The sequence below is a fragment of the Notamacropus eugenii genome, chromosome 1 (genome assembly GCF_028372415.1).
Source record: "Notamacropus eugenii isolate mMacEug1 chromosome 1, mMacEug1.pri_v2, whole genome shotgun sequence".
Lineage (NCBI taxonomy): Eukaryota > Metazoa > Chordata > Mammalia > Diprotodontia > Macropodidae > Notamacropus > Notamacropus eugenii.
Window position 1 is genome coordinate 478,280,519 of NC_092872.1, and position 24,337 is coordinate 478,304,855.

Sequence of the window (24,337 nt, forward strand, 5' to 3'; positions counted from 1 at the left end):
CCCTTTATTTGCAAGATTCCCTCCTTTCCTTTGTGATATTATCCCTTCCTCAAATCTGTCCCAGCACTCTTTCCCCTACCCTGGCACTACCCATGCCAAATCATGATGAAATAAAGCAGCTCAAACTAGGCCACACAGATAAGGCTAACATTGTCAGATAACCATGTACGAATCTGAAGAAGGGTATACAGAGAAGCAGAGGCAGTCATGGAAGCAAGCCCTGGCTTTTGTAGCTAAAGCCTAAAAGATCAGAGTAAGCCTCAAAAGTTCTCTTTATTTGGTTTCAGTTGGAAGCTTAAGGCAAACTCTGCTTGAGTTTTTATTGCAGGCTGGGCTTTGTGTTCTTAGCCTAAGGCCCTATAAGGCAAGACAAAGAAGAGGGAAAGACCAGGAAGGTAAGAAACACAGGTGGAAACATAGGTGGAGCCAAAGAAAAAAATTCCACTACTAATCAAGTGAGTCTTGCTGTCAGTTGACTGTTTAAAAACTGTTTGCTCAGTCAGAGTGGGGTCCTTGACTGAAAAAAATTTTTCCCCTGCTTCTTAAGAACACTCAGAAGCAGAAAGTGAAGAAATCAAGGGCAGGAGAAAGAAGGCAAAGAGAGGCCCTTCCAGCATAGGCTTGCTTTAGTGAATTGTAGAATATTGCAGACAGAGAACGCTGCCCCCAAGAGTGTAAAGCTGCCCTGACTGAGCAAAACGGCTTGGCATAGAAGCCCAATACATACATGAGACAGGAGCAGAGAAACTGCCTTACAAGGTCTCAAATAAAAGTCACACTTGTTAGAAACCAACAGAACATTCTGCAAAGAAAAGGGTAATTGAAATTCATTTGAAAGCAATGGACATAATCTGCCTAGCTCTATCTAGGTGAGATGTGTAAAAACATACTTACTATGAAGAAGCAAAACTCGGTCTTGTTTATCTATTGACAGTTTCAACTGACCTAAGGAAAAAACACAAGCAATCCATTTTATCTCATGTATAATCCAAGAATCAAATGGCTAGAAATAGATGTGATTTTTTTTTAATCAAACAGTTCTAAAGCACAATGCACCCAAGGAACCAAGACCTACATAAGACTTCCTAAGCAGTTCTTGCTGCAGACTTCCACCAAAGGATAGCAGCAATAAGGCAAAATTAAAGAAGAACCTTGATCTCACAACTACAGAGAGAAAAACAAAAGGAAACAGTGTTGCAGAAGGGCACATCAACTAGCTATGGGAATCAAGCCATTTTTGCACCTTGATTCCACGGGTCCAGTTCCAGCCTGTCCTTCCTACAGCCCCCTGAAAACTGCTCAGATTCCAGATCCTCTACTTGATATACAATGAAGACAGTATCACCGTCCATGCAGTATGTGAGTGCAAAAGTCACAGTCAAAAACAAAGGTTTTTTGCAAATGATAAAAGTCAATGAACCTGGAACCTCTAGGAGTCAAAATCAAGGCCCCTGATGGCCTCTTGACCCCTCCATGCTAGAAACATGTCCCATTAGAGGACTAAAGTACATTCCTATGGCTGATGCCTGATAAATATTGTGTGTGTTCCTCCTTTGTTGCCAAAGAAGATCATGCCATCAGAGAAATAATGACATGACTTGCACTTGACTTTGTTTTGAGTGAGGGAGGGCTGTGCAGGTCGCCAGCCTCACTTCTCCTCCTGAGCCACCTGGATCCAGTGACCAGAAATTCATCAGGATGACTGGAGATGACCCAGGATGAGGCAATTGGGGTTAAGTGACTTGCTCAAGGTCACACAGCTAGTGAGTGTTAAGTGTCTGAGGTGAGATTTGAACTCAGGTCCTCCTGACTCTTGTACTGGTGCTCTACCCACTGCACCACCTAGCTGCCCCTGATAAATACTGAGTGAACAAGTAGATGAATCTGTTTTCAAACTACAGTCCTAGCACATTCTTAACGTAGAAAGCCTTCTATTCAGTTCTCAACTCAATCTAATTTCCCTGGAACCCTCCTGCCTATGACATTCCAGGGCCAGAATAAGCCAAACATCTCTAGTCTCACTACCATCCCTAGGATGAATGGCAAGGAGCAGTGGTCCAACCACTACCTCCTCTCTGACCCTCAATTTCCAGTGGTCTATAATAGAGATAATAATACTGGTTACTTCACCCTCAGGGGATTAATCAGATAATACTAAAGGGTACTTTAAGCTATTTGGATGAAAGGTATCACAAAAATCCATTGTGTTATTATCTGAAAGTACAGACAATTACTACTTCCCACAGCCACAGTCCTTCAGTCACTGAACAAGGACATAGCAAAAACACAAAATGGTGAAGGTACAATGCTTACTAGAGTTGAACATTGAGCTACAAGAATGTGGGACACCTATGCCTTCATCCCTTCGATATCCTCCCTACCATCCAAAGATGGACAGCACCAAAGAGCTGTGATGTTATGCTCAACACTGAAAACATGCTTGTTGACTAGCACTTACTCAGTTACTGATGCCTGACAAGCAATGACATACAACGAGCAACATGCCAACAATGTAAGGATACCTCAGTTGGTCACTTCCTTTGCCTCACACCGGATGCCTTTACAAAAGCCAATGAGATAACGCTCCATCGTGCCAGGGCCTCAGACAGCATTTCCAAGGGTGGCAGGTCGTGGTTTCTCCCTTCTCCCTCACATTGTCCCTACTAAAAAGGTACAGTTACCTGGCAGGCCACCAAGTAAATTAATGTCTAATTTCCCAAGGAAGGTCTACACTAAATGTCCAACAAAACTCACATATTACCATGGTATTCCTCTCTGCTCCCTAACCCAAAGGGCTTCATGTTGATCTGGTACTTTATTAAAACCATTCATTTAACTCCAAACATTACAGTTTACCAGAAGTTCTGGGCATAGATTTTGTCAGAAAAAAAGAATACATACAATCAAAAATTAAGGGTGAGAGTCATCTAGTAGCCATCTATGAAATATCCTCACACAAACTTCCCTGCCAAGTTCATAAGCTTACTGAGAAAAATTCTTCTCTCCAAAAATGTCTTGTATGTTTAGGAAGAAAAGCAACTTATTTCTAGAAGTCATCAATTAAATCTCATTAAACCTCTCCATGGCCTTGTCCAGTACAGGAAAATCGTCCCAAAACATTAGCAATATAAACCCAGCCCTGGCTTGAACACATTTAAACTTCCAAAGTCAGGGGAACAATTTAGTCATTGATTAATTAACACCTAACAATAGTTATTTCTGAAAAACAGAAATGGGGGTCACTAAACCAAATATAAGAACCCCTGTCGGCTGCATATTGACTTAGAAAACCACATGTTTATATTTGTATTACTCTATCAACACACTAAAACCAGATAGGAACTGAATTTTAAGCTGGTTCAAGCCATATTCTGGAGCCCATTCATGTAACCCCCTGGTCATGTGTTTGACACCTTTGGCTCTAGATACACGCAGATCCGTGGCCACGGGAAACACAGCTGTGTCCTAGTTTTTTTTAAAGAATACATTAACTTGCTAAAAGAAATAGAAAATTTGAAGTCCACTGACTTTTCCTAGATTGATGACACCCAGTTTAACTGCTGTGGTATGTTTTCAGAAGATAAATGAGGAAATTTTTAACTAGCATTTTGAAGCTGTCTTCTACAAAAAGGATGTAATTGTTCCATTTCTCTTAAAAGGTTCAATATATCTTTGCTTAGGAGCTAAAAGGCTTGCTGACTTACTGGGTTCTTTGATGAACAAGTTCTGTCATTAATCTTTTGATGCAGTTATGTTAGTCCAAAGCTACACACCCTAAATTCCAGATTAGTTTTACCTATAGAACATCTTTCCAGGAATATTATATGTAAAAAAAAAAAGTCGTTAATTGTTCAAGGTTTTTAGTTTTCACTGAGGGTTGATAGTAAGGGGTACATCTCAGGGCAGTGAGAACTGAAGTCTGGAATGCCCTACATGAGAATCCATACTCTAATATTTTTGCTAATTTTTATTTATGGAATAAAACAAGCATTTCCATGACACAGTATAATAAAAAAGATGACTGCACATGAAACTGCAAATCTATTATGTATAACTTGTTATTCCTTTTAAATACACAATAAAGTTATTACATAAATTTTTTTTCATTTTTTTCTTTGTTTTTCCTCCCACCCCTGCTCTAGAGTTGAATACTATTAGATACAAATAGATATATACATATATGTAAAATCATTCTATACATACTTCTTTTTATCATTTCTTTCTCTGGATGTAAATAGTGCCTTTCCTTATACATCCTTTATAGTTAATTTATTCACTCAGTCATTCTTAAAACAATATGGCTGTTACTGTATACAATGTTCTCCTAGTTCTGTTCATTTCACTCTTCATTATTTTGTACAAGTCTCTCCATGTTTTTCTAAGAATATTGAGTTCATCATTTCTTATAGCACAATAATATTCTATCACAATCATATACTATAACTTGTTCTGCCATTCCTCAATTGATGGGCAATCCTGCAATGTCCAGTTCTTTATCAAGTTGTGTTTGTCCTTCATTTTCAAAGAAGACCATGACTTGGGAAACGATGACATGACTTGCAGTTGACTTTGATTTGAGTGAGGGAGGGCTGTGCAAGATCACCAGCCTCACTCATATCTGGTCACTTTCCTCTCCAGAGCCACCTGGATCCAGTGACCAGATATTCAGCAGGATGACTAGAGATGGCCCAAGATGCAATGACACCCTTGTAGGTTAAGGCCTTCTAGGTACTCACTTAGAGTGAGGTAATGCCCAATCAGTGAATTTTAAGAATGAGTCAAGGAATGACCCTTTCAATTAGAAAAAAATTACCACCACAAAGAGAGCTGTCATAAACACTAGAACAGAAGTCCCCAAACTTATTTGGCCTATTATCCCCTTTCCAAAAACAAAAAAATTACTCAGTGCCTCCCTGGAAATCTGTTATTTTAATGCTTTAACAGTTTTTTTTTTGAAATTTGCATCATTTCAAGAAATATAATTTTTTAATGAAGCATCTTAAATTTAAGAATTTATTGCAAATTTGTGGGGGGGGGTTTTCCTGCATTGAAACTTTGATGATGAAATATTGCATCATGTAACACATAGTATCATGTTGTAAACAAGTCATCATACACACATATTCCTGCCAATGCATGCTAGACTTCCTTACAATAACTTGCATTTTATGTGTTTATTTGGAAAATAATGTAATCACTACGACTTTAACTGTTACATCAACAGATGAATTTTCTTCTTTCCTTGTGCTTCTACCACCCCTTTATTTTTATTCAATGTCCCCCAATTTCACGCCAAGCTACTACCACACACCCCCATCATTCTAGTGCCTCCCCAGGGAGCAGTATTGTCCACTTTGCAAACCTGTGCTAGAACATATAGGTTCTTTTCTTTTTTTCCCTAATCATCTTTGGAAACAGACCTAGAAGTGGTATTGTGGGGCCCAAAGAGTACAGGCAGTTTAATAATTCTTTGGGCATAATTCCAGAACACTGTCCAAAATGACTGGATCAGTTCACAACTCCACCAACAATAAATTAGTGTCCCAATTTTTCCACATTCCCTCCAACGCTTATTGTCTTCCTCCTCAATCATTTTAGCCAATCTGGTAGGTATAAGATGATATTTCAAGGTTGTTTTAATTTGAATCTCTCCAATCACATAAGTATACACTGTTTTGATTTCTTCATTGGAAAACTACCTGTTCATGTCCCTTCACCATATATCAATTGGAGAATAATTTGTATTCTCATAGATTTGACAAAGTTCTTGACATCGTTGAAATATGAGACCTTTATCTGAGAAACTGTCTATACAATGTTTTCCCCAGTTTTCTACTCTCCTTCTACATTTGTTTTATTTGTACAAAACTTTTTTGATTTGATCTAAATTATCCATTTTACACCTAATTTTGCTATTTCTTGTTTATTCATAAATTGTTCACCTATCCATAAGTCTAATATGTAATATGTTACACGTTCTCTAATTTTCTTGTAATAGCTCTCCATATATCTAGGCCAAATATCCATTTTAACCTTATCTTAGTAAATGATGTAAGGTACTGGTCTATGCTCAGTTTCTGCCACACTATAGCATCTCAGTTTTCCCAACAATTTTTACCAAATTTGACAAGTGTAAAAACTTATTTTGGGGGATAAGAATTCATTATATGAATCCCTCCTCTAATAAAAGCTGTGTAACCAGGAGGCTCAAACAAGGATAAATAATATTCTAATTCCCTACCCTCAAGGAGCTTACAATCTAATGGAAAAGCTCACAGATTTCTCTAGTTTTTGCTCCAAAATTGCCAGTTAGGAACATTTTACAAATTACACCAATAGTAATTCTATATTTTAAAACCTTTCTCTATGTTTATGTCATAATGATTTTGACCTGTCATATGGTTAATGATGGCATTATGCAACTCATTAGAAAGGACCTCACTTTTTAAATGATTATTTCTCCACTATAATCAATACAATAATATAATATAATAACAATGAAGAAATTAACTATTTTGTTTCTATTTACTTTATTTTTGCTATAAAATTGAGATTTCTGGGGAACAAAGTTTACCATTTATTAAATTGTGAAAGGACTTCTCTAGGCCTACTAAAAATCTTCATCATGAAAAGAAAACTCATTAAATGCTTATAACACTTGATGAGAGGCAATATGGCATAACTAATAGATAACCAGTCACAGAGTCAGGAAGACCTGAGTTCAAGTTTTATCTTTGACACAAACTGACTGTGAGACCCTGAGCTCAGCACCCTCAGGTAACGTTCTACGTACCTGGCAACAGTGGTACCAATCTGCACTGGCAAGAGAAAGTGTCTAAAAATGCCCTACACAGATGAACTCATAGATTCAGTTTTAAAGAAAAAAAAATTTGATAGTGTGTTAGATCAAGAAAAACACAACAGCTGTACCAAAGATATTCAGAGCCATTCAGGCTGAAACGGGGCAGGAAGAGCAGAGGTTTTCAGGGTCTCATGACCACTAGGGTCATCAGTGTATATCTGCTCAGAGTATTTGCCTTTTAGCGACCCTCAGAGCTAGTTTACTATGAAAGGTTTCTGATTAAATGGAAAATGACCCTCAGGGCTCTGCTCTATCCCACTAGAACAATCACAACTTCTAGCTGAAGTCAATCCCACTGGTCAGCCTGTTTTAATAATGTGCAATCCTACAATAAGTCAGTCACTATGCATTTATTATGCACCTACTATGTGCCAGGCAATGTGCCTTTGCCTACCTCCAACAATTAGTTTATGCCCTACACCAGTGGTTCTCAAACCACTTTTAGGTCTCAAGATCCCTTTACACTATTATAAACTATTGAGGACCCCACAGAGCTTTTATTTATATTTACCATGTTAAAGATTAAAATATCTCATTATGCAAATGGTTCTGACAACAAAGACCCCTTGAAAGGGGACCACACTTTGAGAATTGCTGCCCTACACTAAACTGAGTCCAGTCTGAGAGCAGACCAGTTCCCCAGGCCAGAAGGAAGAGTCAGCACATGGACCTTTCAACCACCTTCCAAATGGATTATTATTGCCAAACCCTCTGCTTCAAGACAAGCCACCAATAGTGGAAAGCACCTCCATGAAAACTGATGCCCAAGGCCACTTTTCAGGATATTTCAAACTCAGATATCAAAGAGAAAACACCTCCCTTCCCCCATCTTTTCAGCATCCATCGATATATTTTGCTCTGGTGCTTCTTGCAAGGCCACTACATCCCTAGGCATCAAAACTGACTCTACACAGTGACTAACAAGGCTGGAGTTAGATGCTAAGACTCAGAATCCCTCATGCTCATCTATGTCCTCCATCTCCTGAATGTACTATTGCTTAACAGGGTTGAATGCTCCTCACAAAGTTGGCTACTAAACTCCAGGAAGTCAGGCCATTCACCAATTCCAACAGCTTAGCCCTCTGTTTAGGGATTGTGAAGGGCCTTGAATTCTCTATGAGATCTGATTCAAGAAAAAGAGCAAGTTTAATCCGGAGAAGATGTAGGAGAGGCATGTGAACTGACTTCAGGAATTTGAAGGGGATTAAACTTGTTCTATTTGGTCACTGAGAACAGAACTGGGAGTAATGATTCAAGTTGCAGAGAAATTTAGGCTTAAGGTAAGGAAAAACTTATCAGCAAAAAGAACTACTTATAAGTGTGACAGGCTGCCTCAGAAGGCAGAGTCCCTAGCCCCCAGGATTGTTGAGTGTGTGGTAGAGGAGTTTCCTTTTCTGGTACTGAAGCTATGCACATGTCTATCTGTGCTGTTTCTTTCCTTTGTCACCACCGGACAAATGGAAAAGGGGCAGGTTATGCCCACATCCTCCCTGCAAATGTCCAATTGCCCTCTAAAGAAATTCAGCCCTACTGCTAGTTTTCATAGAGTTTTTTCAACTGACCATTGCCCCTAGTTGTTTTGTTTTGGTTTTTAGCTCCAAGCCCCATTGGCAGTGATGGGAAGGCACCTCAGTACCCTACCAATCTTAATCTGCCTTCAGAAACAGACTTTTTTTCCCTGGCCTCAACTAGCCCTCTTCCCCTGCCTGGGATGGTCCCCAAACCAGCTGGACAGAAACATAGAACCCCCTCACCCCCACCCCAGGTGAGCTGTAGCTTCCAAGATAAGAGTTCAGCAGACTGCCTTCCTAGTCACCTATTTCCTCAAATCTAGGGAATGGCAGGTAATCCCCCAATTGAGTCAGGAAACTATGTTTTTTCATCTCTTTTCACCCTGAACTTTCCATAAACTGCCAGCTAATAAAGAACATTCTGTATAGCAAATCTGAACCCTGAAAGACTAAACATTGTGTAATTATTCCAGCCAAGTGAGGCGGAACCAACCAGATCTGGTGCTAATGGAAAGACAGCAGTTGATTCTCAACAGTTCAGAATGCCAGGGTGTGTACAATTCTGAGCCCCTTTCCACAGGACGCAGCTCAGGATCCACTGAGAGGGAGAGAACTAGAGGGTGCTGCTAATGAAACCCAGAGCAAGGCACCTGTCTCAAGGCTTGGAGATCAGAAATGGGAAAAGGTTCACTTTCATGGGCTCTGGGTCCCATGAGACGCAGACTCAGGAGCCAATGTGGGTACCCTAGCCTCAGGAAGGCACTCACCAAAGCTTGTGAGGTAGAAAGACGTGTCCCATTGGGCATCTCTACTACAGAGGGAGACCCGGTGGAAGTTGTCTGGCTCCATGGTTGTTCCTCCTGCTAAGGAGTCTGGAAGAAGTCCTCTGTGTTGCTCTCCAGTAACCTAAGCAGCCGTTAAATCACTCTCCCCCTTTTCCCTCCCCCCAGCATACACACAGCAGTGTTTCTGGGGAAGGCAGGGCAGCTGTAACCGCCATTCATTTCAAATGGGGTACAAGGGGTCCAAATGTGATTGGCCATGACGTTGTTTGAATAGTCATGATTTCTACCTGACTGAGCAAACAAGTTCCCACCCAGCCCAGAGAGGAGGGGGAGGAGCCATGCCCCCTCTGAACTGTACAAATACACTGCTCCCTCCCCCCGAGGCACCTGTTCACAGAGCACAGCACCTGTGAAAGGCTACACCCAGAGGCTGGAACCGCCAAAGCAGCTGGCTTTCCCTGTTCATTAACCAGGTTAATGACTCCCTGAACTGCCTCTGGTCAATCTTTCTTATGTCAAGGGGACTGGAAAGATCAGTAGAATTAAGTGGCCACAATGATAGTGCTAGGAACCTTTCTTCGTTCTTTAAGACGTTCATTCCTTCCTCTCTATTAAAGCAAAATACATATTGAGAAAGTGCCACACCTCTGCTGGATGGTAAGTAATTAGCTAATGGTTATGATGTTCTTTGAAGCTCAGAGGTATAATTATTCCTGACGCTAAAAAAGGAAAGATGAGTAAAGAAAAGAATGAATTTTTCTAAAAGTTAGGTTTATGGAAAGAGTTACCAATTGGATTTAGGAAATTAAATAGTTATCTATATAATAATATCTATATAACTATATCTAACTATATAAATAAGTTAATTTAAATAATTAAATTATCAACTGGATTTAAGAAATTCTCACAATGCACAATGACCCTCTCTGACCCTCATCATTTCCCATTTTTGATAAGTTCTTACAAAATGATAGCGAAGTGGGGCTTCTTTTAGAAAATGAGAGGGGTTTTTTAATACCTAGAATACCCTTTAGAACGTATCCTAAGGATTTAACAACATCAGACACTGTCAGAATTGAAGAGTAAAGCACAATGAAAATATTCTCTTTTCCCCCATTCCTGAGAGTGAAGAAACTAAAATGACACACCCTTTGTGAACAAACACTAGGGGTACTGTAATTCCAAGGAGCAATGATCATCAAACTTTAAGTTATTACAGACTTGGGGAGGGGGTAGAAAGGTGTGCCTTCTGAGGATCCCAGGCCAAATGCCTCTCTTTGAGATGGGTCCAAGAAAAGTTCCTCTCAAGAAAAAGTCCCAGGAAACAGAAAGCTGAGACTCACAATTACAGAATTTAAAAGTTGGAAGGGCTCTCAGTGACCATCTAGTGCAACCCATACATGAATGGTATCCCTACTAGAACACCTCTGACCAATGGCTATCCAGCTCCCCACAAGGAGGGAGGGAGGGATCCACCATCTCTTGAGGCAGTACAAGTTTACAAAACCAAATAAGCCCAGCATGTCAACAGACATAGATCATAAGTTTTTCTCACAAGGGGAGGGAATTTCACTACATTTTGACTTTAAGTATCATATGATCTGCAAGGGTTTATCAAGGAATCAACTGATGCAGCTGTTTATTACCAGATGTTTCACACGTAAAATGGGAAAACATTTCACATTTAAAAAGGCTGCTGTTTGTCCTTTTTCCAATAGGACCAAGCTCCACAGCACCTGCTTCAGCCTCCTTCATGGCTGTTGGAACAGCTTGTTTTCTGCCAGCAGAAGTCTTCATATGGCCGGGGTAGATACCCCTCTAACTCATCCATGGGTTTGAGGCCTATCAGTCACCCTCAACCTGGCTTAGTTTGTCTGCTCAGTTTTAATGGAGAGTGGCTGCCATGCATGCTACAGGTTCTTGAAGCCACAGGTGAGTTGAGTGCCCCCAAAGGTGGATGAGCAGCCCTGAAAAGGACTCTACAGGCCTTCCCACAAGAGGTGCTAGCCCTCCCTGAATATCCCATTTAAAGATCAGAGAGGTATAGATGATGTTCCCATGGTCACACAGCTAATAAGTGTAAGAAATTAGAACCCAAGGTTCCTATTTCCTTTTCTATAAGAATTATTCTATAGCCATTCTGTGTGTGTCTATAGTCTATAGCTATTACTTCTAGTCCAGTGCTCCTACCACTAGTCCATATGCCACTACCTGTAGGAAAGTACCTAAATTACATGAAAATTAATAACTATAATAATATAGTATTTATATAGTGCTTCAAACTTGCCGAGTACTTTTACACATATTAACTCATTTACTCTTCAAAATAACCCCATGAGGTAGATGCTGTTCTTATCTCCATCTTATAGACAAGGGAGCGGAGGCACATGAAGGTTAAATGACTCGCCCAGGGCCATACTGATGCTAAGTGCCTGAGGTAGGATTTGAACTCAGGGTTCTCTTGATTTTAAGTCAAGATCCAAAAAATCTTTTTTTTAACATGACCAAGGACATTTCACTTTTGTACAAGGAGTTTTTCCTGGCATCAAGCTTAAATTTGTTTCTTCACAACTTCTGCCCTTTGAGGCCCAGCAGAACTAGTCTGATCCCCTTCCACATGACAGCCTTTGAAATACTTAAAGACAGCCATCATGTCCCCAAGCCTTCTCTTCTCCAGGATAAATATTTCCAGTTCCTGTGACCAGTTCTCATATGATACAGACTGAAGGTCCTTCATCATCCTACCTATCCTCCTCTGGCCAGTCCCCAGGTTATCCATGGCTGTCTCACCACTTCTCCTGGTACCCCTGATACAATACAGTGCGTGCTCTTCATTTATTCCCTCATGATGCCCAGAACTGAATAGAATACTTCAGATCTCACCCGCTCCCATCAAAGGCAGCCAGTCTAGTCCCATGGACCATTAGGAGAGGAGAATGACAGGGCAGGGATCAAGGCAGCATTTTCTAGGCTAGGCTGAACCCCACCTGATGCAGCAACAGTTAGAATGGATGTAAAAGAGATTAAAATAGAAAGAACATAGGCTAAGGAATGTAATTTATTTGGCTCTTACAATTAAGTTTACATGCTAAAACAGGCATAATGAGATGCAAATTGTCCTCAGGTTAAATACTAGGGTATGCTTTGTAACACTAGGCCTTCAGCTGGAGCAAAAGCAAAGTTCTGTCAAGTAAAGACTGTGCAAGTCCTACCCTTCTCAGCTATCACAAGCATGGCTAGTTTTAAAAGGACCTCTTTTTATTCAGCATCCCCAGCGAGACAGTAAACGTACCTGCACCCTCAACATGCAAGCGGCCAATCCTCCTCTTGGTGCTTCCCTCTAGGCCTCTTCCCTCCTTCAGCAGAGGAAGTACCTGGCCCTGTCGTTCCACTCTCTCTGGTCCCACGTGGCCTTCAGATAGCTGCTCTTCCTTTCTTTGTTCCAACTGAGCCATCTCTCCAGGAAGAAACTGAAGGCTGCAGCAAAGTTGGCACTGGAACCGGAAAGACTGCCCAACCTGGAGGTACAGGTGGAATAAAGAGTACTCATGTACCATATGACATGATTTAAGGGGGCTACATATGCTTCCCTCCCCCAGGTGCCACAGTGCATGAAATTCCTCCATTTTCATGAGCTTTTGGCCTTCTCCATACCATCGGCTCTTCTCTAACAATGCAGAGGGACCAGTTTTCAAGAGGGCATGGGGAATCTGAAGGGAGGAAGGTAAAAGGGGGCACAAAATGAGGAAGTGGGGTGGTAAAAATCAAGTTAGCTTCTTTTGTCAAGGGTCAGCACACTGGCATTCCCAGAATTGCTGTGGGTCCTATAGAGTAAACTGCCAGCCTGGTTAAACGGGTAGGTGCCCTGTCTGATGACTATGCACAGCTCAGCGAGCTCTAACTCCCCTGAGAGAACAACGGAAGGAGGAAGATCTTCAGGTGTTTGTTTCTGATGCTTATACTTCTAGGTAGAAACAAAAAGGCAGTATCTACAGCCTGGACCGAAGGAAGTATATTTCACCTCTGCACCCCACCCCAACACACACACACACACACACACACACACACACACACCTCATACCAGCAGCAACCTCAAATCTACACGTCTGTTTATTTGCTCTTTCCCCTAATCCCAAAGGAAGTTACACTGTTTATCTTGCTGGTCTTTAATCCCTAGTGCAAGAGAAACACAAACCTTTCTATTTCCCTGGGAAGAGCAACTCTTCACCTCACAGTCCTATTGCCTTTGGCAACCCCATCCCCAGGCAACTACCAAGAGATGACTCTTCAGGATCCCTAAAGGTCATTCTGATTCCAAACCAACATCCTGTCACCACTCAATTAAAAGAAACCAAAGGGTGTTTGTGCTCACCTGGCAGCAAGAAGCCTGCACAGCCCTGGAGAGACCTGTATATGGACAAAGTTCCTGAAGGTAGGTGGAACAGTGGACAGAGTGCCAGGCCTGGAGTCTGAAAGACCTAAATTCAAATCCAGCCTCAGATACTCACTATGTGTATGACCCTAGGCAAGTAACAATTCTGTTTGCCTCAGTTTTCTCATCTGTCAAATGGGCTAGAGAAGGAAATGATAAACCACTCCAATATCTTTGCCAAGAAAACTCCAAATGGGGTCATGAAGAGTCAGACACGACTGAAAAATGACTGAACAACAAGGGCAAGAGCTCCTGCTCTCAAAGGTTTTATAAGCTCCCTTTTGACCCCAGGTAAGATGGGCAATTAAGAGGAAAAACAGAAGCATAGGCCCAAAGCTGCCGGATAGCAGATCTGGCTCCAGGGCCTGGGCAGTCAGAGTCCCTCTGCTACTCCCCACCCCACTGCTCCTAACTAGGCATCCAACCTAGGCCAGTCTGACCCCAGAAATAACTATGGCTAGCCAGTTTTCCCCGAGGGGCAATGAAGCAGCAATTAAGGGATCTCTGAGGGACTTTTTATCTAGGGGCCCAGTACCAGATGGTTCTGTATTTCATAAATGAGGCAACAGAAGACCAGAGAGGGGTAGGAGACATTCCCACATCTACAGTAAGTAACTGAAGAGAAATCAAAACTTGAGATTCCTAATTCCTCATCTGTAGGAATTATTCTATAGTTATAAATATATATCATACATATCACATGTGTGATCTATATATGTGTGTGTGCATATATATATGTGTACTTATAGATATATAATTATTAATCCATTGGTCTGTAGCTATTATTTCTAGTCTAGGACTCCTACAACTGTTACCATTCTATAGAAATGTATCTAAATTATATGGGAATTACTACAAAATATTTTATCTTATCACCACACCCAACTTTAAGTCAAGATTCAAAAATATTTTTGTAATATAACTGTGGATCTGGAGGAAAAGAAATAGCTCCCATTGGGTTTTGTAATTTGAACACTTCCAATAGATGAACTTAGCAAACCTGAGACCAAGAAAAATAAATCCTACATTAAATACTAAGCTCAGAGAAGGGACAGAATTTTCAAAGGCTTTACCTCCTATAATGACTTTAGAGAGGCCAGGATAATAATCACTGACGAGGTAACCCTTATGTCACAGGCACTGCAAACACAAGGCTGCTAAGGGGTGCAGAAGATGTGCCTGGAATCAGGAAGACCTACATTCCAATCCTACCTCAGTAGCTATGTGACCCTGGGCAAGTCATTAACCTCTGTTTACTTTCATCCACTAGAGAAGAAACTCATTCCAGTATGTTTTCATATTTTCCAGTATATGGGGTCATGAAGAATCAGAAAGAACTGAATAACTAAAAAAAAAATCTTTCTGAATAATTAATGTCGAAGGCAACTAGTTGGCACAGTGAATAGAATGCCAGGGCCTGGAGACAGGAAGACTCATTTTCCTGAGTTTAAATCTGGCCTCAGACACTTACTAGCTGTGTGGCTCTGGGCAAGTCACTTAAATCTGCTGCCTCAGTTCCTCGTCTGCAAAATGAGAAGGAGAAGGCAATGGCAAACCACTCCAGTATCTCTCCCAAGAACACCCCAAACGAGATCAAAGAGATACAACTGAAAAATGATTCAACAACAATTGACAATAAGGATCCAGGTATACTTGAGACCTCTAAATTTCTTTAGTTCCTTTGCCCCCACCAAGGTAGAAAACAAAGGTGGTCACTCAAGTTCACAAGGCATCAAAAATAAAACCAATTTTACTTACACAGGAAAGGACATAGAACTCACACCCAGGTCCAGGAAGAAAGAACCCTTTCCTCCTCTGCAAAGTGATTCCTTTCCCCCATCCCAGAAATCTGTACAGTTGATAATCTCACAGCACTGCCTTGGATCAAGTTTCATTGAAGCAGAAGCTAAGGTTGTACCTCCTGCTGCTCACCCTGATACCTCCACTCTTGGCAGGCATCCAGCATTCTACCTTAGCATTGTCATTGCTTCCCTACACCCAACCAGCATTACAGTCGTCCTCATCAGTGGTGCTGGGCTCAGCCCTGCTTAATAAGCGAATTGGCTGAATTCCCAGCTGACAATTTCATACCTCTAGGGCCAGAATGATTTTTCAGCAACTGACTCATTTTGTTCTTTTATAGTAGATCCCACCAGCTTATAAACAAAGGCCTTCTTCCGATGCTTCTCATCTTACTCAATCAAGGCTCTGTTTCCCATTCCTCTACAAGTTAAGATTAATCTATCCCATTTATCTCCTACCTCCCCCAGTAGTCCAAGCAGTATGACCCCCTCCCACTTGTTTCAGTACCTCTCACTGAATCTTGTGGGGCGCAAAGTAATACAGTAGCTCCCTTTACATATTCCAGTCCACTCCTGTCTTCCTCCAGGAAAGCAGATCCAGACCATACAAGTTAACCCAGAGCTCTGGAAAAGAAAGCAGGGAGGTACTACCCTGCTCCTGAGAAGCTGGCAAAGATTCATCTGAATCTCATTTAAGACTGTATCCGATGGTAACAATTAGAAGGCAACTGAAAAATCTATGCAGGAGTTGGTAAGGATGTTGGTTAGGATGCAAGCAATGGGAATGGAAAAGAAGAGATAGATATAAAAACATTGAAAAGAAGATGGAAGATCTGATGTTTCACACTGAAAATATGTCAGCAATATTAGGTCATCTTTTAATGTCAATAATCCTGCAGAAAGATAGTATTTGGGATGGGAAACCAATATGATTAAGTTCATCAATATTTGCCTATTTCAGAATCAAACACTGAAAAAAAGCTCAACATGAATGAAAAATCAGTCTAATTCACTGTCACATAAAAACACTCTGGGCTCAAAGCCAGGTGTATCCTTGGACTGGCCTTTTTAGCACCCTAAATTTAACTAGCTGGGATTATTTTTAATATTTTACTCAACCTCTTAAATGAAGGACTTGCCTTTTAATAAGATATTGTCATTTCACTTAATGGTGTATGGAATACAGGTGTCCGTAGGTCAGTAATTCTTCACCGAAGCATTTATTTCTTGTTGCAAAGATGAGCCACATGAGCCTGAGAAACTTCAATATGCCAAACAGCATCAAGAAGACTTGATGACCTAAATCAGCATGCAGGGTCTGGGTAGGAAATAAAGTGGAAATACAGGTTTTTAACTTGGGAGATTTTGCTCAGAAATATCAAAGACCAAACTATATCAAAGAAGACCTTGGGCAATTCACTTCCTCTCTCTGGACCTCATTTTCTCTTAATGGTCACCTTCCACTTCTAACATTCTATAACCCCATGATTAAGAGCCAGCAAAGAAAATACATGTATTTTTTTAGAACACTTTAGGGAACTGCAGCAATGTTTGACTATCACTGCAAACTTTCGTGTGGGGCTATCCCCATACTTTATATCTTCTGGTGTCATTTATAGTACAAATATCAGTTCCTCCAGTAGCGTATTAACTCATTGGTTACTGAACAAAAATCTCATGTTTATTGTACCATTGGCTAAAGAAGTTTGTAAATGGTCTAAAAACTGTGATTCTTAGAACCCTCTGCTCTCTCTTCTGCTTCTGTCCTGCCACTATCACTGCCCAAGCAGAAGGGAGTTGTGCTGCTCTAAAGGCTCTGTTGTGTTTTATATCTTTTCTGGGTCACAATGACCAAAAAGCATATCACCTGGGAGCCAACCTTCTGGCAATAATAATAACATTCTAGCCATACTTAATCTCATCCTCAGTCAGGTTATAATCTACTATTAGAACCATACTTTAAACCTTTCTCAGTTTGATAGAACATGCCAAAGTATGTACATAGTGGCATGTATTTTGAGAACCCTAGGTCAACTCCATACTATAGGGAAACATCATAGTGGAGTTTTTGTGCGGGAAGTAGATATATACAGGTATATGTGTATACACACACACATACATTCTATATAAGAAAGTTGGACTACACAGATGAACCCGACCAAAAAACTATTAGAGAATTTCATTCTAAAAGGTGATGCAACTTTAAGGGCTTTTGAGGATCAATTTTCAAAACATCATAGATTCCAAAATACTTGGAAGAGCTGGTGCTATTGTCCCGCCCCCCAAAAAAAAGATGATCAAGAGCATTTCAACTACCAGCTACTATGCCTTCTTTTCTCATTTCTCTGAAATCCTCAACGGCAGTGGTCTGGGCATATTTTTGTGGTGAAAATGTAAGGAGCACAGGGGAAGAAAGACAGAAATGAGCCTTTACAACAGACTATATCTTCATAATCATAAAATGAGATACAAGGAAGACAGGAGATGCCATTGTGTCTGTTTGTTGGCTGCAAAATGGCATGACTCAGAAAAACAAAAGCCTTAAAAAACTTTTTTCTAACAAATTGTCTCCCATGTTATAAAATAACTTAATAGATACAACCATAAAGATAATCTACCAATCCTCCAAGGAGTCATACCAAGCAACATATAAAAAAAAGAGGACATATGTTTGCCAAAGGCATTTGCTAGTATCATGGAGGGTGTCACTGTATCCTATTCAAAGTCCAAATGGAAGAGAGATTCCCTGCATTGACAGTAAGGTGCTCTGGATTCTCAGTTTATGGATGACATCACATGGAGACCAAAGACACTACAAGATCACTTTGACGAGATTCACAGGGAAAAATTACAGAAGACTAGCTGGAAGAGCTCTCAGAAGCCTTCTAGGTCAACTCAAACCTGGACAGGAATCTCCTTCTCTATATGTCCAAGAAATGATTAACCAGCCTTTGCTTGAAAAATTTCTGTGGAGGGGGAGGAGCCAAGATGGCAGAGTAGAAAGACACACATATGTTAGCTCTGAACCCACAGCCCATAAAATATCTGTAAAGAAGAACTCCCAACAAATTCTGGAGCAGCAGAAGCCACAGAATGATGGAGCAGAGGAGATTTCTGTTCCAGAGAGCTCTGAAAACCTGACTCGAAAGGTCCATCACGCACCAGACCAGGAGCAGAGCCCAGCCCTGCCTTGGCTGCGTGGCACCAAGAGGAGCAGATCCCAGCAGGCTTCAGGGACAGAATCTACAGTGGCCGCGTGGGTCCCTCCACCCACAGACGCCGGGGGTGAGTGAGACTTTTTGGCTTGCCGAGAGGAGAGCAGGGTGTCTCCATAACTCAGGCCCCCTCGGGAGGCAGCAGCGGAGGTGGCAGCGGACCAGGGCTCCTTAAGCAGGCAGGAGCCCGGATCCATTGTTGAAGGTCTCCACATAAACCCCCTGAGGGAACTGAGCCCCAAGTGGTGGCTCTGCCCCCACCTGAGCACCTGAACTTAATCTCACACTGAATAGCAGCCCTGCCCCCACCCAAAGCCCTGAGGCTGGGAAGCAGCATTTGAATCTCAGACCCCAAGCGCTGGCTGGGAGGATCTGGAGGCATGGTGGGGGTGGAAAGAAAACTCAGAAGTCAAGTCATTGGCTGGGAAAATGCCCAGAAAAGGGAAAAAAAATAAGACTATAGAAGGTTATTTTCTTGGTGAACAGATATCTCCTCCCTTCCTTTCTGATGAGGAAGAACAATGCTTACCATCAGGGAAAGACACAGAAGTCAAGGCTTCTGTATCCCAAACATCCAGCATAAATATATCATGGGCTCAGGCCATGGAAGAGCTCAAAAAGGATTTTGAAAATCAAGTTAGAGAGGTGGAGGAAAAACTGGGAAGAGAAATGAGAGAGATGCAAGAAAAGCATGAAAAGCAGCTCCACACCTTGCTAAAGGAGACCCAAAAAAATGCTGAAGAAAATAACACCTTGAAAAATAGGCTAACGCAATTGGCAAAAGACGTTCAAAAAGCCAATGAGGAGAAGAATGCTTTAAAAAGCAGAATTAGCCAAATGGAAAAGGAGGTTCAAAAGCTCACTGAAGAAAATAGTTCTTTCAAAATTAGAATGGAACAGATGGAGGCTAATGACTTTGTGAGAAACCAAGAAATCAAAAAGCAAAACCAAAAGAATGAAAAAATGGAAGATAATGTGAAATATCTCATTGGAAAAACAACTGACCTGGAAAATAGATCCAGAAGAGATAATTTAAAAATTATGGGACTACCTGAAAGCCATGATCAGAAAAAGAGCCTAGACATCATCTTTCGTGAAATTATCAAGGAAAACTGCCCTGAGATTCTAGAACCAGAGGGCAAAATAGGTATTCAAGGAATCCACCGATCACCGCCTAAAAGAGATACAAAAAGAGAAACTCCTAGGAACATTGTGGCCAAATTCCAGAGTTCCCTGATCAAGGAGAAAATATTGCAAGCAGCTAGAAAGAAACAATTCAAGTATTGTGGAAATACAATCAGGATAACACAAGATCTAGCAGCTTCTACATTAAGGGATTGAAGGGCATGGAATATGATATTCCAGAAATCAAAGGAACTAGGACTAAAACCAAGAATCACCTACCCAGCAAAACCGAGTATAATACTTCAGGGGAAAAAATGGTCTTTCAACGAAATTGGGGACTTTCAAGCATTCTTGATGAAAAGACCAGAGCTGAAAAGAAAATTTGACTTTCAAACATGAGAATGAAGAGAAGCATGAAAAGGTAAACAGCAAAGAGAAGTCACAAGGGACTTACTAAAGTTGAACTGTTTACATTCCTACATGGAAAGAAAATATTTGTAACTCTTGAAACTTTTCAGTATCTAGGTAGTGGGTGGGATTACACACACACACACACACACACACACACAGCACAGAGTGAATTGAATAGGATGGGATCACATCTTTAAAAAATGAAATTAAGGGGTGAGAAAGAAATATATTGGGAGGAGAAAGGGAGAAATGGAATGGGGCAAATTATCTCTCATAAAAGAGGCAAGCAAAAGACTTTTTAGTGGAGGGAAAAAGAAGGGAGGTGAGAAAAAAACATGAAGTTTACTCTCATCACATTCCATTAAAGGAAGGAATAAAATGCACACTTATTTTGGTATAAAAACCTATCTTACAATACAGGAAAGTGGGGGAGAAAGGGATAAGCAGGGTGGGGGGGATGATGGAAGGGAAGGCAATGTGAGGAGGGAGCAATTTGAAGTCAACACTCCTGGGGAGGGACAGGATCAAAAGAGAGAATAGAAGCAATGGGGGGCAGGAGAGGATGGAGGGAAATATAGTTAGTCTTACACAACACAACTATTATGGAAGTCATTTGCAAAACTACACAGATATGGCCTATATTGAATTGCTTGCCTTCCAAAGGGAATGGGTAGGGAGGGAGGGATGAAGAGAAGTTGGAACTCAAAGTTTTAGGATCAACTGTCAAGTACTGTTCTCGCTACTAGGAAATAAGAAATACAAGTAAAGGGGTATAGAAAGTTATCTGGCCCTACAGGACAAAAGAGAAGATGGGGACAAGGGAAGGGAGGGATGATAGAAGAGAGGGCAGATTGGTGACAGGGGCAATTAGAATGCTCGGTGTTTTGGGGTGGGGGGAGGGGACAAATGGGGAGAAAATTTGGAACCCAAAATTTTGTGAAAATGAATGTTAAAAGTTAAATAAATTAATTAAAAAAAAAGAAAAGAAAAATTTCTGTGGAAAGGAAGTCACCTTCTGAGATAGCAAATTATACTTTTGGATAGCCCTATTAGCCTCAATCTTCCTCACTATAACTTCTACCCATTATTCTAAGTTCTTCCCTCTAGCATAAGCAGAATAAAACCAATTCCTTTTTCACATACTTCAAATCCCTGAAGACAATTAGCATGGCCCTCTTAAGTCTTCTCCAGACTATTCCCAGCTCCTTTAATCGTGTCTTATATGGCATGACCTCATCAAAAGAGATGCCTAGTCATTAACCTAGTCATTAACAAAATATGAAAATATGGATATTTATTTCCCAGATTATGACAAACAGGTTAATCATTGAGTTAATCCAGGTACTACAAATGGACAACAGGCCAGAACTGAACAGGAAGAAGAGAACAGACTAGATGGCATTTGGGAAATGACAAGGTGCTTTCAATGATCTGAAGCTGCTCTCTACGGCAAAAGCCCAACTTTTAAATGTCAATCTCCTTCCCCTGATGCAAATCACACAATATCACTCTCTCAGAAGAATCAAAATTGCCTGTGCCCTAAAGGGCTATAGAAAGACACATAATGTAAGGAGGATTCAGTGTATTACAACAATTATTTGCACATAAGAAAGAGTGTGGCATAAAGATAACTCAAGGACATGGATAGAAAAGGGATTATGCTAGTCATGTGAATAAGGGATAATACATGGATAGCTTTGTTGTACTGCTATTGACAAAATATTAAAATATCTAGAGGGAAGCATCAGAATGGTGTTCCTTTACAGAATATTTATGGAAAGGCATGAGCAAAAATGACCCAAGATGAAAAGACATGAATAGAATGTAATCTGCAGTGGTGGAAGGAGTAGCCACACCAATAAAATCAAGGATCCAGTGGAATACCCAAGTATCCCTCTCTTACAAGGCCAAACAAGCTTTCTCCTGGGGGTTAAGTGAGTATGTTATTTCCCTTGTTTCTAACCTGATTTTGACTATGGAAAAGTTTTTCTACCTTAAGTAATATCAAATCCAGGATGAGAATCAGGCAACTAAAGAACACTTAGAGATCTGTGCATATTAGCACAAACAGTAACATTTTGTCTAAACTGTTTTAAGATAATTGCAAGAGTCAAATTCCAGGGAAGCTATTAACAATTTAGCATTTGCTCTTTGCTGTGAGAATGTGGATTCCACTTACTGAAAAACGATCATATGGGAATGCTGGCTATAAACTCAAAGTACTGAATCAGCGAGGTTGGACTGCTCAGTTGTATCTCCCTCAACTTTGTTAGATACCAAACTTAAATACAGATGTAAGAGGGCAAGCACGACTCTAAATTAGCTTCCTGTATAGATGGTGGCCATTTCGAGTCATTAACAGCATAAAGGGTATTGGGAAAAAACAGAGGTAGTATGGAGGAAAGACAAGAGCATCTCAAACTAACCCTAGTTTACCCAGGAAATTTTATTCTATGCTTTTAGAAATCATGAATACCTTAGTACAGCTGTATTTGGAAGAAGAATGATTGTATACCTCCCCACTCCCATTTTCTCACTTATTTTAACTCCTTGAAATCTTATTTTCATCTCTTCCTTTACCAGTGATCTCCTAATTACCAAATCCAATGACTGTTTATCTCAGTCCCAAATCTATATTCCCAGACCCGACTTTACTCCTCAGCTCCAGTCCCAAATTTACAACTACCTGCTAGACTTTTCCACCTAATTGTTTCACACCTCAAACTCAACATGTCAAAACTGAAACCATCCCCTCAAAGCAGTTTGCTCTTCCTGAATTATTTCTGATCATCTCCCTCCATAAGCCCAGCTCAAAGCCAGTGATCTCAGCCTTATCCTACTTACTTATTCTAGCTCTGTCCTTTCCCTATAAGAGGTCCTCTGGATTTATCCTCCTATCAATGTGTCTCACAGATATAGTAGCTTCACTACTATCATCCTAATGAAAGCTCTTACTACCACATACTTAGATTTTCAAATGCCTCCTAAATGTCACTGATGGCTATTTAAAATGAGGTCTTACTCTGCTCCCATCCATCCTTCATACCTCTACCTAATTAATGCTCATATATTGCTTCCTTGTCGCTCCCACTACTTTCCCCCCATTCAAAAACTTTAAGTGGGTTCCCCATTGTCTTCAAATAAATTTCAAACTTATTAGCCTGAAATTAAAGGAGTCTAAATAATACAGTTCCAACCTTCCTTTCCTGCATTATTCCTATTAGAACACTGAACTCTAGCAAAACAATTATTCACCATTCTCTGATTCAAACCAATAAACCTTTATTAAGCATGTTATATGTAAAACATTCTAGAGATACAAAAATTAAATATTCCTTGTCCTCAAAGAACTTGTGCTGTCCTGCTTCCATGCTAGAGCTATTCCTTTCAACTAAATGCCTTCTCCACCCCCAATCCCATTTATTATAATTTTTTTGGAGGGGGGAAAGCAAGGCAATTGGGGTTGGGTGACTTGTCCAAGGTCACGCTGCTAAAGGGTGTGCCAAGTGTCTGAGGTCACATTTGAACTCAGGTCCTCCTGACTCCAAAGCCGTTGTTCTACTCTCTGCACCACCTAGCTGTCCCCATTTATTATAATCTTAACCACCCAACTTTAATCCCACCTCTTCCATGAATTATTCCCTTTCATGCCAATGATCTCACCTATACCTTAATTCCCACAGCACTTTGGCTATGACATTTGCCATATAGAGCCTTTTAATATTTTAGCTAGTTATGTCCATCTTCCAATATAAATTTCTATAGGACAGGGATTAAAATTTTTATATTTTTGTATTCCCCACAAAGTTGATCAAGAGCTAAATAAATATTTGTTGAATAAGCGTGTTGACAAATGAATGAACAGATAATTAGATGATAGCTAAAATCTCTTCTAGTTACAGGATTCTAATCCTAGAGTTGAGATCCTAGAAGTAACTAGAGATCTCAGAGACCTGACCCTTGAAGCACCATTCATGAAAGACTTCCTTTCAGTAGTGCAGGATCTCCATCTAGTGGTTACTGATCAGCTTGACCTGTTGGTCTACCCCCTTCCCCGCCAGAAAAAAAGAAAAGCTACTGATGTGGGACTATGTTCATCAGGCCCATTCACAAAATTTTTACAACTTTACCCTTTCCTTACCAAGACTGAAGGGTTCACTCCTTAGGGCTTTCTAGGACCTGTGTGTTCATCCC

The 24,337-nt window shown here is 40.6% G+C and overlaps 1 protein-coding gene and 1 long non-coding RNA gene across 7 annotated transcripts in view; one reads left to right on the forward strand and one right to left on the reverse strand.

Annotated features, from left to right (window-relative positions):
* Window positions 1-16,073, reverse strand: part of RGS3 (regulator of G protein signaling 3) — a 176,536-nt gene extending 160,463 nt beyond the window's left edge. For 3 of the 5 annotated variants that reach the window (XM_072632445.1, XM_072632444.1, XM_072632449.1), the window contains exons 1-4: window positions 15,901-16,073; window positions 15,062-15,113; window positions 12,451-12,676; window positions 895-945 (exon numbers count right to left, since the gene is read on the reverse strand). In XM_072632445.1, coding sequence (XP_072488546.1) covers window positions 895-945; window positions 12,451-12,676; window positions 15,062-15,113; window positions 15,901-16,073 — 502 coding nt within the window. Of the gene's footprint in view, window positions 1-894; window positions 946-9,140; window positions 9,442-12,450; window positions 12,677-15,061; window positions 15,114-15,900 lie in introns of those variants that run through there. The other 2 variants (XM_072632446.1, XM_072632447.1) reach the window with 2 other exon arrangements.
* On the forward strand, window positions 8,952-12,589 carry LOC140519456 (uncharacterized). 2 transcript variants are annotated; one of them, XR_011972209.1, is made up of 3 exons: window positions 8,952-9,109; window positions 10,877-11,090; window positions 12,503-12,589. It is a non-coding gene; the product is annotated as an uncharacterized lncRNA (long non-coding RNA). The 2 variants fall into 2 exon arrangements; XR_011972210.1 differs by lacking the exon at window positions 8,952-9,109 and adding an exon at window positions 9,553-9,815.
* Window positions 16,074-24,337: the final 8,264 nt, after the last annotated feature.